At 32.9% G+C, this 16,183-nt stretch overlaps 2 protein-coding genes across 2 annotated transcripts; one reads left to right on the plus strand and one right to left on the minus strand.

The window, feature by feature from the left end:
* The first annotated feature begins 522 nt into the window (after nucleotides 1-522).
* Nucleotides 523-2,439, plus strand: LOC104802291 (pirin-like protein 2). Its single transcript, XM_010525822.1, has 7 exons — nucleotides 523-834; nucleotides 952-1,001; nucleotides 1,112-1,150; nucleotides 1,272-1,300; nucleotides 1,393-1,455; nucleotides 1,558-1,658; nucleotides 1,779-2,439. The coding sequence occupies exons 1-7, from the start codon at nucleotides 728-730 to the stop codon at nucleotides 2,263-2,265; spliced, it is 876 nt and encodes a 291-aa protein (XP_010524124.1). The 5' UTR covers nucleotides 523-727; the 3' UTR covers nucleotides 2,266-2,439.
* Nucleotides 2,440-3,212: 773 nt separating this feature from the next.
* Nucleotides 3,213-7,292, minus strand: LOC104802292 (transcription factor bHLH129-like). Its single transcript, XM_010525823.1, has 6 exons — nucleotides 6,827-7,292; nucleotides 4,720-5,027; nucleotides 4,117-4,248; nucleotides 3,953-4,018; nucleotides 3,746-3,814; nucleotides 3,213-3,570 (listed from the first exon to the last, which is right to left on the minus strand). The coding sequence occupies exons 1-6, from the start codon at nucleotides 7,245-7,247 to the stop codon at nucleotides 3,520-3,522; spliced, it is 1,047 nt and encodes a 348-aa protein (XP_010524125.1). The 5' UTR covers nucleotides 7,248-7,292; the 3' UTR covers nucleotides 3,213-3,519.
* Nucleotides 7,293-16,183: the final 8,891 nt, after the last annotated feature.

The raw sequence follows: 16,183 nt of genomic DNA on the forward strand, positions 1-16,183 counted from the left end.
TATAGCCTTTCCTACTTACTGCTTCGTAGATCCCTAGTTAATTAGCGGACCAATCACGGATTTAAAACAGTTAGAATATTCGTATTTGCGAAAAATTTGATGACGTAAGCGTTACATGTGTTTTACGTATGCAAATGCTGACATGGTACGCTAATAAATAAAAATTGTCGGATTTAAATTCTGGCCCCCAAAAGGAATTTACTTCGCATTTAGTAACGTCATTATTTTAAGAGCTCCAAACCCCACTTTCTTATAAAAGTGTATGTGTGTACGTATTTATTAACAAAAAAAAAAAGTGATTAGGAAGATGTATGTACATGTGTGTGCGTGTGATTGTCATGATGACATAACAGAGTAAAGCTTGGATCATGATGACACAAGCATGACACAATCATCGCCCTTCCTTGGTCCAAACAATCCGGCAGTGGGATCCGTGGGGCCCACCTCCTTCGAATTTCAGTTATACACACACCCATATATAAATACACACCCGGTTCATCCCAATCTCTCCATCGACACAAACTTACATCATTAGTTTCATTGCCCAAATCCGGAAAAGAGAACAACTTTCTCATCCGAAGATATTTTGATTCACGAGGGCGGCATTAACCGTGAGAAATTTGCTCGGGTTTCTTCAGCGATCGATCATCAATCTCGAACAGAGGCAGAGGCAGTGTTGTGAAATCCGAGCAGGAAGACAAGGTTTTCTGGGTTTATCAAAGACACCATGTCCGATTCTTCCGTCCGTATCGTACCGAGACCCGTCGTCAAGAAGGTCTTAGCGAAGCTTCAGAGGGAAGGCGATGGCGCAGTCGTCAGAAGAGCCATTGGCAGGTTTGTGTTCTGTTTTTTTTTCTGATCACTGTTGTCGGGAATTGATTTGCTTCGTCAACTCTTCTGGGTCTGAATTTACTTTTCTGGGCATGCTCTGTTTTTTGGTGGGCGATTCAGGAGCGAGCTCACGTTCTTGGACCCGTTCTTGATGCTCGATGAATTCTCGGGTAATTTCTCCTGCACCATTGTCAGAAAGTTTGAAACTTTCGTTTTGATGACGGACATTGTCATAGGTTAAGGTTTAACCAATTTTGATTCTCTGTCTTTATATGAACAGTTTCTCCTCCTGCCGGATTTCCAGATCATCCTCACAGAGGTTCACTTTCTATGCTTTCGATATATCCATATATACACTGATACACACACACACACAAAGATGCAGAAAACATGTTTTGGAACGTGTCTGATGTGAAGGAATGTATAATGTCTGAATGCAGGCTTCGAGACTGTTACATATGTGCTTCAGGTGAGAAAGAATCGCATCTTGTCTGGTTCAAATCTTGCCCCTTCTTCCAAAACCTCTCGAAAACATCTGAGATTGTTCGTAACTTGTTGCAGGGAGGCATCACCCACCAAGACTTCAAAGGCCATAAGGGTACAATCTACGCCGGCGATGTTCAGGTAAATCCTTCAAAAGGGTTTCAATGTCGGAAACAGAATCCGAATTCGAACTGCGATTTTCTAAGTTTACGATCTGACGATGGGTTTGATTCTTTCTGACAGTGGATGACAGCAGGAAGAGGAATCATCCATTCCGAAATGCCGGAGGAGGAAGTCAACAGAGGCTTGCAGCTTTGGGTCAACCTCTCCTCCAAAGACAAAATGTAAAACAAAAAAGATTCGAACACCCTTTTCAATTTTCTTTCCCAAAAACTCCTAAAGATTTCGAATTTGCAGTTCCTTAACTGTAAAGATCCATTCTTTAATGGTGTCGGATCTAACAGGATGGAGCCAAACTACCAAGAACTGTCAGGTTCAGACATACCAAGAGCAGAGAAAGACGGCGTCGAGGTCAAAGTCATAGCCGGAGAATCAATGGGAATCCATTCCCATGTCTACACAAGAACGCCAACAATGTTCCTCGACTTCGTCCTGAAACCAGGAGCTAACTTCCACCAGAACATTCCGGAATCTTGGAACGCCTTCGCCTACGTTCTAGAAGGCGAAGGCTGCGTGTTCGGGCCACCAAACTCGCCGCCTGCACCGCCACATCATACCGTGGTGTTTGGACAGGGGGATGGGATTAGCGTGTGGAACAAGTCATCTAGGCCGGCGAGGTTCGTGCTGATCGCAGGCGAGCCCATCGGCGAGCCCGTAGTTCAGTACGGACCGTTCGTGATGAACTCGCAGGCCGAGATCGACGAGACGATCGAAGACTACCACTACGCGAGGAATGGGTTCGAAATGGCTAACCATTGGAGTTCACAATGAGTTAGAACAGATCAAGACTCTTCTCTCTGTGGACCACAGAGAACAAGAAAGGGAAACGAGTTTCTTTCTTTAGTATCGTTTTATGTTGTGTATTCTCTGTTTTTTTTTTACGATTTAATAAATGAAATAATTTGTTGAAGCCTAATTAATGCAAGAAGAGAGATAATTCATATATTTTTCTTAAATAAATCCGTTTAGATAAGGTTTTAAGGTTTAAATTTGCTATTACTCACTCCGTTTCTAAATAGATGTCGTTATATATATAGAATATTTTTAGGTGATTTTGTAAGAAAATTTACAATTCTATCCTTAATTAAGAAACATTAATTTCAATAAAAACTAATGAAAATATGATTTAAAAGGGGTATAAATGACTTTTTTTATATATATTTTTTAATAATTGTAAAAAAAACGGCGTTCTCTTACAAATGGAGGGCGTATTAGGGGGTACTAATCAATCATGTCTCCTTAAATTCTTGGTCTGACCCTCAAATATAAGTTATATCATTATTAGGCTGTCTGCATATATATCTTCTAATGTTCATACTCTTTTACATTTGACATGCGAGGCAAATCTCTCTATCCTTGGAACATAAAAACACACCCAACATTCTTTATTATTTGCCACGTTGTTGTAAAAACGCGTAATGCTTCACTGTCAGACTCGGACCATCGATGTTCGGACAAAACGTGTTCGGTGTTGAAAGCGATAAAGGCTTAGGTTTAATTATAATCAAAATGATAAATTTTTCAGACCAAATCTCACCTTCATCTAGAATATATATATATATATATATAAACAAGAATAAGACTTTTCCTTACCAATCCGACTGTCCTTTTTTCTTCTCTCTTTTGGTGACTGGCCCGTATTGAGCGTGTAATTAATTAGCATTTGGAAATATCTAAAACAATTACATGCTATTTAGGTATTTTTCCCTTTGAGTTATATTTATAGATAAAAGTATATATGAACTCGATTGTCACACGGGTGAATATTAATTAGCGTTGGGCTGAAATCAAGATTTGTCAAAACAGGCTTTCGTTATTTAAACTTCAAAAGCTTTATCCATGCTTGTTTCAATCGTGATTTGTCCAAAGCTACCTCCGATTCAACCGTGTTATATTGTGAGTCTAGAGACTTGTGGTGGCGCCAAATCAGATTTGGACATGTTTCTTCTAACCTCCAAAATCCTCGGAACTGAATGACTCTTCGTGCTGTTTTAAGGTTCCTTCGAGAAAGTAAGACTAAAACGATCACCTCTTGCACGCGCCGCAATTACATTTCTCCGCCTCCTTTATCAGTTTCTACGAAAAGAGATAAAGAAAACATCGTCAAACCGTTTCAAATCAAATCGGTTTCCGTTGACCAAATTGAATCGATGTTAATTAGCATGTTGATTCATGAACTACTTGAATGAAGGTGCTTAAACATGATCATTATAATCTGTCTGTCAAGAAATATATAGGAATACGATGGCACCTCTACTTGGTGTTGAAGCTCTTTGATATGCTCAACAGCCAAATCCAACATGTCAGCATAGCTCGTTTGCTGCCAATTTTGAGGGAAAAACGCTCAATTGGTGTTATATATATATATATATATATATATATATATTCGACCGTATGGTAAGGTATATAATCTTCACTCATCAAAAGGCATAAATAATCTTTGTTAGATTACTCTCACCTTATCCATATTGGGAACCAATTCTTGCAACTTCTTCAGCTTTCCACTTATTCTCGTTCTTCTCTCCTATGTATACACCAAGAGGAGCAAAACATTATAAATCCTTTCGTAATCTTTTAATTAATTTGTTATAAATGAAATAACGAAATCGGAAAAAGAATTACCCTTTCAGCGATGCTGCGGGGGTGAGTGGCGCAACCGCGTTTGGCTCGGACCCTACAAGGCACTGAGTCTTCCGGGATATTCATTAAGTTCTTCATTCTCTCAATCTCCAGAGATGTTTGTGGCATGCTGAACTGATAATCATATATTGCCCAAAATTCAAAAAGCACCAAATGAAGTAAATATATATATATCTTGTTCAAGATCAGACCAGCCCTAGCTCGTGCAACTATATTGTTTCCTCAGCTACGATCCAACTTTTTTGGGACATATATGACCATTGAACACATAATAACTTGCAATTCATGTGCATGCTATATAAACTTGTTGTAATTAGAAGTGCATTCATAAGGTTAATTTCTTGCCCATATATAAAGTTTCTCATTCTGAAACATGTCATGCCATTAGTATACGGACATACAAATATACATATACATAACGTAAATAAAAAGATCGGTTTGGTATTGTGGAAATATATTAGGTCTAGGATTCATGGGTTCGGTTCTTCTAATATGCAAACAATTCCTTAGATATTTACATTTCATCAATATACGTGTCTATACATATGCGTGTACACCCAAACACACACATATATAAATATATACCTGAGTTTCTAGGGTGAAGAAATCGGTAGTCTTGGATCGTTTTCCGGGCTGATCAATGGTGAAACTAATGTTGGAAGAAGAAGAAGCGTCCCAAGAGTGATGACGACGATTGTCCATTCCAAAGCTCATACAGCTGCTACCTGACGCAGCGTTGACGCCGGCGTTAACGGCTGTAGTCTCCACCACCTCCGGAATCCTCGACAAAGAACGACGATCTTGCCCACTCGCCGCCGGAAAACCCACCTCCGCCTTCGACCTCGACGGTAGCCTCCGGTCGCCGCCGCCGCCCCGTCCTCCCAAGGAGAAACCTGTTTCCCGATCCATCAACAAATTTTTGTTTTATAACAGTGTTTTCACGTGATTGAGGGTGAAAAAAATAAAAGAAAGAGGTAGGGTTACGTTTCATTTGTTTAGGCAGAGACTATAAAATAAAATATAACGTTAATGAGGAATAGGTCATCGAAGACCCTATCCCTTTGTCTTTACGTAAATTATTAATTGGCAATATGGCCTTTAGACCCAAAAAAATATATTTGAAATGAATCTTTTAGAAATATCAACTGTTTGATTTCCAATACACAACCCTAATTAAAAAAAAAAAGAGAGAGATTTACCTGCTTGTGTGAAATTTTAAAATGATATTGAATTAAAGTTCGACATATTACATTATTCAACTTTACGCATTTTCGACCTTAGGTTATATTGACAATGGATAACATAAATTCGGAAGACAACATAAGAAAATAAAAAGTTTCGATGCGATCCCATAATCTTAATCATCAATCCATTTATACATTTACATGTACACGTATAATATAATGTGTGTAATATATATATGTGTATATATATATATAATAAATGATAGTTAGACTGAACAAATTTTAATTCCAATTATGAAATGCAAGTTGGGTTGCGCACATGGTTTACCTAGAGGTCGAAAATCGTTACGGGTGCAATGTACCGAAAAATTAACAAGATTCATAAATTAAAAATAATAATAATTTATTTCGAAAAAATAATTTAAAACCCTTAAAAAATGCAAGTGCAGAGGCATATCCAAAAATCAAAATAGTGTCTGCAAGGAGGCCACGTCAGCAAAGAACTCGACATGTAGGACCCACAGACTGCGAAAGACCTAGTGGATGGGTAAATTTATTCCAAGACCAAGTGGACTATATACCTTTTTTCTTCCTTTGCAATGATTCTTTTTTTTTTTTTAAATCCTATTTTCAAGTGCATCATTTTACAATATGATCAATTTGCATAAGTTGCATGCTTTAAACCCACAACTTGCTAATCCCTTAGAAAAAATACATAAACATATACGTATGTATATACACATGCGGTATCTAACATATATATATGTATATGTACATGATGATCCACACTGGATTCTAGAAATAGAAATTTGAAGAGACGGGGTTTCCATCTCCAGATAATTAAAAAAATGTGTTGTCTATCAATATCAATCTATATAATGTTAAAAAAAATATATAAACACGTTAAATTATTCTAATGTGTCTAGCTCGTGTATATATACCATGTCAAAAGCAAAAATGTTCAACCCTTTTAAAGAGGACCATATTAATTACTTGTTCATGGAGAGACAAATCCAATCAATTTCAAAATTGACTTTTGCAAGTTGTAAATTAGTTTATTACAAACCATGAAATATTAATTTTTTATATTTACGTATACGTAATTTTTAAAGTCAAAACTATTCGTTAGATATATTTCGCCATATTGGTATATAATATAATTTTTAAAATAAAAAAAAATAGGTGGAAGGAGCTAGGCTAACAAGCTATATTAACTCATTGGTAACACCAAAATAATATCGATTTTGAAAAAAATTACTATTTTGAGTCAGAATTTACCGTTCATCGAATGAATATAAAAATTCAAAATAGAAGTTCTTGCCTACATATTTGCATATGGCATCTACTTGATTCTGTAACATGGCGAACATAGGATTCAAAAATTGCTTATCCAACTTAAGAGACTATTGTTATTAGTTTATGCAAAATATGCAAGAAGAGGAAATAATGGGGTAAATCCAAAACAACATGAAATTATGGGGGCGGAAGCGTAAAAAGAGAGAAGTTACCGTTGCGATCAGTGGAAGAAATCTGTTGATTAAAAAACCCAGGAGGAGAGCTTCGGTGTCGGAACAGAGACGAAGATGAAGCACCTCCTCCTCCATTGCTGTCTCCTTCCATCTGATCATTGAAACCGCTGGTGCTCTGCATCACGTTTTTGCCGGAATCTTTCTGGTAAATCGATGAGCCGGCCATAACATTGCAGTTTCCGGAATCCGATCCGAAGGAGGAAGAATAATAATCTCCGGCGAGGTAATGCCCCACGACGTTTGAACGGTGCTGCTGCTGCGGTGGCGGCGGCGGCGGAAATTGTGAGCCGAGAGAGGACAAATCACGGGTGGTTCCAACGGCGGACCCGTACCGAGACCGTTCGCCGGAGACGTCGGAGTTGTGCGGCGGAGACGGCGGAGAAGGAGGAGATGGGTACATGGTGTGTGTTTTGAGTGAAGGAAAGAGCCCTACGTACGAAGTTAAAGTTGCTAACTTTTTAGGGAATGGAGAGAGAGAGGGAGAGGGATTATTATAATTGGATCAAGGGTTACTAATTATAGTTGTGAATCTGTATTAAAATTACTTGAGAGGGATGAAATCCTGTTGAAGGCGTGTGTGCTTTGCCTTGACGAAGAAATAGTCTGCTCGTGATTCCGTCAATGCACGTGACCATCACGTGTTCCCCGACTTCATAATATAACTAATATAATCGCCCCACAATTTTTTTTATAGCCGGTGCGAATCTATACGGGTTTTAGGGTTTTATTAACGTGAATGAATAACGCAAAACGTTATACAATGCGGACTTTGACTCCCAATATACACTAATTTACATTCAATACAAGAAATCGAAATTGCCATCGTTTGATATATATTTACCATACGAGATGTGTGTATATATATATATATTTATATTTATATTTCCCGTTGTTGACGACCCTTTCCGTACATGCAAAACCTCCGTATATCTTACTTACGATCCAATAATTTAATTTTTTTTTATAAGAAAGATGGCCGATATATAAAACGAATTCTTTATACTGCACGTACGTATACATGAATTTAATAACTCATGCAAAAGGTGGAGGATAACTTAGTATAACCATCTATGACCAATAACTGGGCATTTTAAAAACATTTTGGTTCATCATTTTTTTAAGATGCAAGGATTCTCATGAACCAACTTCTTTCCGAATGATTGTGTATATATACGTAGACGTATACGTATATATATATATAATTTGGAAATGGGTGATTTATATATTTCGGAGTAATTTTGTCCGTCTAATGAGCATCTACAAAGTAATCGTCCAAGTGGATCTTTAAGATTCCATTTTGTGTTAAAAGAGAGAACACAACCTTGCCTTTTTTATTTTGGTACCTTTTTAACGGCAAACAGATAATGTAATGTCAGATTTCGGATTTAGCGGTAAAAAAGGAATGTGTTTAATATTACTGTTTGTAATAATCCATTTGATACTAAATTATGGAGCACCGAATTTTACTTAATTATAGGATTAGGATGAACTCTTAACTTAATGGCAACCCATAACGTAATTAGTTTCTATTAAATTAAGGATACTGTAATCGTCACGCAGAAAATTAATTAATTAGATTCCACCTTGAGATTCTGTTTATCATTGTACAACAACGACTATACTGAGGTTCGACGAAACGTAATGAAATATTGTAACTGGATAACTATAATTCCTTTTTTATTTTTCTTTTATATATACATACATATATATATATATATCGATTGATGAAAATTAGCTAGAAGAAGTTCCATCTAAACTTCTATTGTATTGTTTTTAATGACATATCTAGGATTTTTCCCGATTATGAAATCTAAAAACCAAAATAAAATTCAGTTAAAATTTTATATATTTGATTTTTCTAAAAGTCGAGAAAGCCGTTTTTTTTTAAAAAAAAAAAAAGTAAAAACAACAAACCCTTTTTTTAAGATTTTTTTTACATTTTTGTAAAAAAAAAAAAAGAACTTTTACATGCCAATCTCTTCACTTCGGCGTCTTCTATAGCTGGGCCCAATAGGCCCAATACACTAGTTGGATTTAAATTTGAGACTACTGACAGACAATTACAATGGAGAAATGTAGGCCCATATATTAATTGGGCTCAGCCCAAATTTAAATCTGCAAATGGGCCCATTTAATTGGGGCGTTAAGAAACAGTAATATTAGCCCAAAAAAGATACATATCTGAATTCATGATGCCATGGCATGGCCATGCTATGAATATGGAAGGCCACATTTTAAATGGAGGATGATAATGTGTGTACGTACGATGTTTGCATGGGGCCGCCCCTATGCATGGTGGCTTCCATCGCATTCGTACCCATGGCTACGAATTTGGAATATTCGAGCCCGTTCACCTAATTCATAATTATATTAGTTATTCGTCACTTCCAACTTCATCATGTTATTAAACAATCCATCTCTATTGTCTAGGCATGGCTCGCCGGCTCGGATTAGTAAAGCTACAAAAAAAACAATTATTATGATTGAATATAATTCTAGTTTTATTTAGATTACGATTTATTTAGATTTCATTAAAATAAAATTGGGATTAACTTTACTTTTGGTCGGATTTTCCAAAAAAAAAATTCTGCTATATTTTTTTTTTTTTGAATTTCAAATTTGATTTGCTTTCTTCGCTTGTAAAAATTCAGTAAAGAAATTGAGTCGATTCGATATGATTTCATGATCTTTAAAAAAATTGAAATATTAATTAAAAAGGTATTTTAAAAACCAATCCTCTATTTTTATTTGCGAGCACCAAACCTAAAAAGCTGATAAACTTAGGAGCTAAAAAGGAGACTATCATAAGTTTTTTTTTAATTTCCTTCTATTCCATATGTCATGAAGGAGAATATATTATTATTATATATATATATATATGTATTAATGAGTGGTTTTCACTTTTCATGACAACACAAATCATATATATATATATAATATATATATATATATATATTAGAAACACTCTCTGAAACTATATATTATATGTAAAAAAATTATACTGTGTCCATCGAAAAAGGACGATACAAATAAAATTGGTTTTCTCAATCAACTAGTTTTAACAGTCCCGTTTATTTTACAGCTATTATCTCTTGCTAATTTCTACGGTTAGTATACACTTTAAATATATATGTAATGTCATATATATATATACGAAAACTTATATATATTACCCAATAGTTGATGACCAAGTGGATGAGAGGTGATAAAGTCATCCTAAAAATCGTGGGTTCGATTCTATTGGTAAGAAAGAATCTGATTTCTCAACGAAAATGATTTATATATAAAAATTGATCCCGGATATAGGAAGAATTTGGTTATAAAAAAAATTTATATATGTTTATATTTATTAAAAAAAGGCAAATATATGATCGATGATATTGCTAAAAAAAATGTTGTGTCTATACATATGCGTGTACACCCAAACACACACCTTATAATCCATGACACCATGCCAATGATTTGTCCAATTTTTGTTCACATCATTAGATATTAGTTTAATACAAAAAAAAAGAGGAAGATAGAAAACAGAGAGAGAAAGAAACAAAACAAATAAATGCGCCTAGGGGGAGCAGGAACACATCGAAGCAGAAGAAAACGCACACACGTCACACACACACACATACACACATATATATATATATATATATATATATTATTACGTTTTTAATTTTTATTAGACTAATTATTTCCGAATGATTTCATCTGTGGAATAATGCGGTGCCTATATTCTATTTGAGGAATTACAAATTAATAAAATTTGTGGAGAACTGATTGAATGAAACGGCCGACATGAAAACAAGTATCATTAATGAATAACTTTAATAATAACAATATCCTGTGATTTTTTTTTCAGTAAATTCTTAAATAGTAAAATTTTAATCAAATCGAATTTAATTTGTAATAATTGTTTATGATTGAAACCCCATACTTGTAAGAGGTATAGGAAATTGAGTGTGGGCAATCTAAAAACACCACATAAATCGATTAAGTGCAGATTTCGTTCTTCTTGTTTTTAACTTGAACTCGTACGACATCTCACCCACACATCACAACAAGATTTCTGGTCCGTACGAAATATTTATATCCGAATCAATTAACTATTTAATTAACTCGATATCTATCGATTATCAACCCTGAATTTGAACATTTAATCGTTTAAAAAAGATTAACTCTCATATAAGACAAAGATTAAACAATAAATAAAAAAATAAAACGAGGGAGGGATATTAAGAGACTCGTCGAATTTGGGTGTCGATTTCTTATTGGAGAATTAGGGCTTCCATTACGCTCTGTTAATATGTCACTTTCTCAATTTACTCTTAATCAAAATTTAATTAAGTGCGTATTAGTTGTCGGGTTATCTTTCAAAAGGAAATAAATTAATGGGGGGAAAAGCAATGATAAACGGAACGGGCAGTACTTTTGTACTCTTGTAGGCATTTCCTCAAGATATTTTCATTCGTTATCAATACAATATATATATATATATATGTATGTATGTATATGTATGTCTTTTGTTACATATTTTTGTTTCGGATCATTAATTATACCATTTTATCAAGTAAATTAATTATAATCATTTAGAAGATCGTTGTACTATTTAAGATTACATATTATGCTAAATTAATGGTTGTCGGATTAATGGAGGGGGACTAAAGCGAAACAAATTCGGTAGTTATTTTTCATTCACAATTAATTAAATTGCTATATATATATATATAAATATACATGTAAAGTTTTTCAAAATTAAGAATAGTCAAAACCCCATGTGCCTCGTCTGGAGGAATCAATCATCTTTACATCAAATCTTCATATTATCTCATTATTTTATAAACAGTTTTAAACTTTCAATGCCACGTTTTTTTTTTCAAACATGGAATAAGATGACCCTTTCCGATCCACGTTGCGACGTTAAAAAAAAGTGAAAATTTGACGTTAAAGAGTCTAATTTTCGCATTTTTTCAAGTTAAAATATATCAACAAAAACTATATGTATATATGATAATGGTATGTGTATATATATATATATATACAGTCTGAAATTGATAGAAACATATGCTCAATTGTTTATGATTAACTAATAGTAAAATAGTAAATAAGTTCTTATTGAAACTCAAGTAAACTATTCAAATATATTAAATATTTATCTTACTACTCTCTTTTATCATTTTATTTTTGTAATGATAACATTTTCTGGGTTCCCCACACGTATATAATACTACTAAATACAATCAATTAGTTATATCACGAATCGTGATAACCTAACCAAATCAATTAGTTAATCCCCAAATATCGTTACCTGTAACATATTTTTAACTTTGTTAAAATTAGAATATTAATTTCTCTACGGAATATCTATAAAAAAAAAACTCCCCAAGAGCATCTTACTCGGAAGAATTGGCGAGAAACACACGTTAGCGTAGTTTTGTCATCACAATATATAATATATAAATTTCGCAATCATGGATATATAAAAATAATTAAATATTTTCATATTAAAGATAGATAATAAAACCAAAAATCACAAATTAAAGAAACGACATGGAGAAAATTTCAGAAGTTGTTAGGAGGTGGCCTTCCGAATTACGCCGCCGTAGGGTCCACGTCAAACCCTAAAGATATAACAAATATCCATATGACAAAAAAAAAATTATAATAAAAAACGGACCGTCGAAAAGGAGATTTTGTATAATTTGAATTATAACATTTTTTCCTTATAAACTGCATTTCAAATCGGCTTGGTAACTTTTAGGATATTGTTTTTTGTAAATGAAAAGGATATTGTTTAATATTTATTAAGCAATGTGGTATATATAGATTCAACTATAAAGCTTTACATGTTACACTTTATTACAAATATGTATGGATGGGTTCATATATAACTTCATACATAGGAGTGGCACATTACATATAAATAGAAGCTTCCAATACATTAGAAAAAAAAGTCACCGGTTGAACCGGTCGAAGAGAGGAACAAGTTGACCGACACGTGGCCATGTGTTGGAATGTTATTTGTGCATGTGAATGTTAAAAAGACTGTCCCTAAAATATGTAACACTTTTCTACCAAAAATGTCGAGGACAATAATTCGAACCCTTTGTTTCTCATCGATCGTCGAGATATGTTTGGTGCCAACTTTTTATTTTTATTTTTATAATATTATTCTGATTTATTAAAAGTTTATATTGCTAATGGAAAATTGAATAAATTAGATTGATATATTGTTTTTGAGCAGCTCGAATTTACGATGATACTAAAAATTTACAAAAATGTTATTGTTAGTTGGCGTGTCCTTGTACATATGTACATGGGCGGATCTCGAAAATTTTATCAATGGGGGTAATATAAAAATTATTATAATTTAAGGAATAAATTTAAATTTTTTATGGGGGCATTTAATAATTTTCGTTAGAAATTTATGAAATTTTTCATAAAATTAAGTTTTTTAAATAAAATGAGTGGGGGTACATGCCCCATAGCTTATAACATAGATCCGTCTATATATATGTATCTATATGTTTATGTGTGTGTACATATATGGCATGTAAATGTGTAATATATATAAGTGTATATATATATATATATATATATATATATATATTATTTTACATTTAGCATGAGGAAAGGAGGCGACTTGATGCTTTAATATCGGATAGTCACATGCCTAGGAGTTATAATTACAGTGATATGAAAACTCTTTGGAATACTTACGGCTGTACATGTATCGAATCTAAGACTAAATGCATGTGATGATTAATATTCCAATAATATTTTAATTTGGAGATGATGAGAATTAAACTCGGGAATGTAGGCCATGCCGTTGATATTTTGGTGTAAGCTGTGTTATTAAGGAACATTAATAACGTTAATTATAAGGGTTTTTTTTACCAACGTTAATAACGATACTTATGCATATATCTGAAATTAGTGACATCTGGCTTTTTTTTAATATCTGAAATTGATATATAATAAATGGATTGATGTCGTGAAGAATAAGGCATTGCATGTATAAATATGCCTCAAACTAAAATTACAAACTTTATAAAACTTAATTTTTTTTTTATCAAAGTAAGAGATTATTGGAACTTTTGAGCAAATAAGTTATGCCCTTTGATTTTCTTGATTTTTTTAAGGTGATCCATGAACTTGTAAATATAATCAATAGTACGATTTCATGATTAAATTCAACCCCTCAAAATTCAAGCACCAAACTTTTGCAATATTACAATTCGGGTACCAAACTCTGAAAAAGTTTACAATTATTCCGAAATTTAATACATTCATATAAATAACCCATATTCAAACATTGGATATTACAGGGTAATTACAAAAGAAATAAAAGTCACGTAGGGTTGTTAGAATAAATTGTGTACAGAAGCCACCAAACTCTTCTCTCTCTCACACAGACACACACATATATGATATATATATATATATATATATATATATATATATATATGTATATATATATGTTCTTAATTTTAATACTTGCCCCCAAGAGAGAGTTGTGTCACTCCACGCCATTGACTATGTGGGAGAGAATCCTAAGCATTTAATTACGATTAACCCTAATTATACGGTTATTAATTGTGTTATGAACGAAAAATAACATAAATTTCCTAATTACGAGCAAAGAAAACGTCTTTCCATTAATATTCTCTCGTGATGTGACAACATTCTTACCCGACAATCATAATCAAGTTCATTCAAAATTTTATTATTAGATAAACATATTTTCGTTATATTATATGTTTGGAAATAATTTAATTTTTAATTGTTTGTATATTAAATAGACCATTTTTTTTTACAATAATAGGTAAATTTTTTCCCGTTATGATGCCGAAAAAAGTAACCTTTTTTACAGAATTGGAATCCATGTGATCTTTTACTATATGTACTAACCATCTTTTTCCTTTGATTACTCTTATGGCAATCGCTAATTTTTTTTATGTCTGTAATTTAATAATTATGTTTACGCCTTTTTGTTCAAAGACTAAAAACCCTACATTATTTGACCAACAATCAAACTAAAGCTAATTAATAAAATGTTTTACTATAAAAAGGTTAATCTGATTAAAACTTTTTGTTCTAACTAATTATGATATTTTATATTTTTGGCCCAACTAATGTATAATATTTATATAAAATCACTTATATATATATATATATAATCATTTTGGTTTAAGGATATATAATAAATATATTATAAAGCGAGTGAACCATCCCACAAGGTATGTATTGTCAGAGTTAGCATCCTCGATATCGTTTTTTATTTAATTATAGATGTTGTATTTTTATCTTTTCTAAGGTGTATTATTACCATATAACACTTGAAATGATGAAACAAATAAGAAAGGGTTATGGTCCGTTTTTTCCATGAGGTGGGCCAACCAAGACTAGACTACATCTGTATGCACGACATAAATTGAAAATTTAACCCAAAAAAAAATATACGGAGAACTTATACTTATATATATATATATATATACATAGTAATTTCTTCACAACCGTAATAAAAAAATAAAAATTTAATAATATATAAAAATGTAATATTTAAACTTAATTTTTAATTAATTGATCCATATCAATAATTACTCGCGCCTTTTGTCTCTATCTCTTTTAATTAGAAAAAGGCATACAAATTATACGAACTTTTAATCTTCGGAGAATGCATGCATCCGTAATTTTTGGAAAGAGTAACGACGGATATCATTTTGTGCTGTTCGTGTCTAAATGCAATTAGCAAAATAGGATAATAAAAGAATTTTAATGATGGACAGAGATTGATCTACAAAATTTATATCAGTTTGAATTATAAATAGTAAGTTATATAACTCGGATTATGTGGTGACACCAAAGTATATAACTTTATATATGTTACACTTTTTCGTTATGTACAAGTATTTTTTTTAGAAATCATATTTAAATTGGAAAGGTAATGCATCTTTTCAATAGTAATAATAATATTATTATATTATTATTAGTCTCCTCATATGCGTCAATCCTCCTCGAATATGACCTGCCAAAGGTGCAATCGCACCACATTTGGTCTCACATGCTAATTCTCATTATTGAGATTTCACATGCACCATAATCAATATATATATATATATATATTGATAATATATATATATATATATTTGATAACTGAAAGGTTCATCTAAACCTTCGCCCCAATCTACATCCCCTAGACCCTCGGCATAATTTATATGCCCTGAATCCGGGAGCAACCTTTTTTGAATACTACGTTTAAAACATTACACCTCTCTCCCCACATACGAGATCGAATGCTTGACCCGAAACACTAGGTGCAACTGGCTAGCCACCCGACCC

Source organism: Tarenaya hassleriana, unplaced genomic scaffold (genome assembly GCF_000463585.1).
Source record: "Tarenaya hassleriana unplaced genomic scaffold, ASM46358v1 Cleome8, whole genome shotgun sequence".
NCBI classification, from domain to species: domain Eukaryota; kingdom Viridiplantae; phylum Streptophyta; class Magnoliopsida; order Brassicales; family Cleomaceae; genus Tarenaya; species Tarenaya hassleriana.

What these genes read in the sequence shown, in the direction of transcription:
- LOC104802291 (XM_010525822.1), top strand. Translation starts at nt 728, where the DNA reads ATGTCCGATTCTTCCGTCCGTATCGTACCGAGACCCGTCGTCAAGAAG. An exon ending in CTGTTACATATGTGCTTCAG is followed by an intron (nt 1,301 to 1,392) that starts GTGAGAAAGAAT and finishes AACTTGTTGCAG; the next exon opens with GGAGGCATCACCCACCAAGA. An exon ending in TCTACGCCGGCGATGTTCAG is followed by an intron (nt 1,456 to 1,557) that starts GTAAATCCTTCA and finishes TCTTTCTGACAG; the next exon opens with TGGATGACAGCAGGAAGAGG.
- LOC104802292 (XM_010525823.1), bottom strand. Translation starts at nt 7,247, where the DNA reads ATGTACCCATCTCCTCCTTCTCCGCCGTCTCCGCCGCACAACTCCGAC. An exon ending in TGGTTCCCAATATGGATAAG is followed by an intron (nt 3,815 to 3,952) that starts GTGAGAGTAATC and finishes CAAAATTGGCAG; the next exon opens with CAAACGAGCTATGCTGACAT. An exon ending in AGCTTCAACACCAAGTAGAG is followed by an intron (nt 3,571 to 3,745) that starts GTGCCATCGTAT and finishes CTCTTTTCGTAG; the next exon opens with AAACTGATAAAGGAGGCGGA.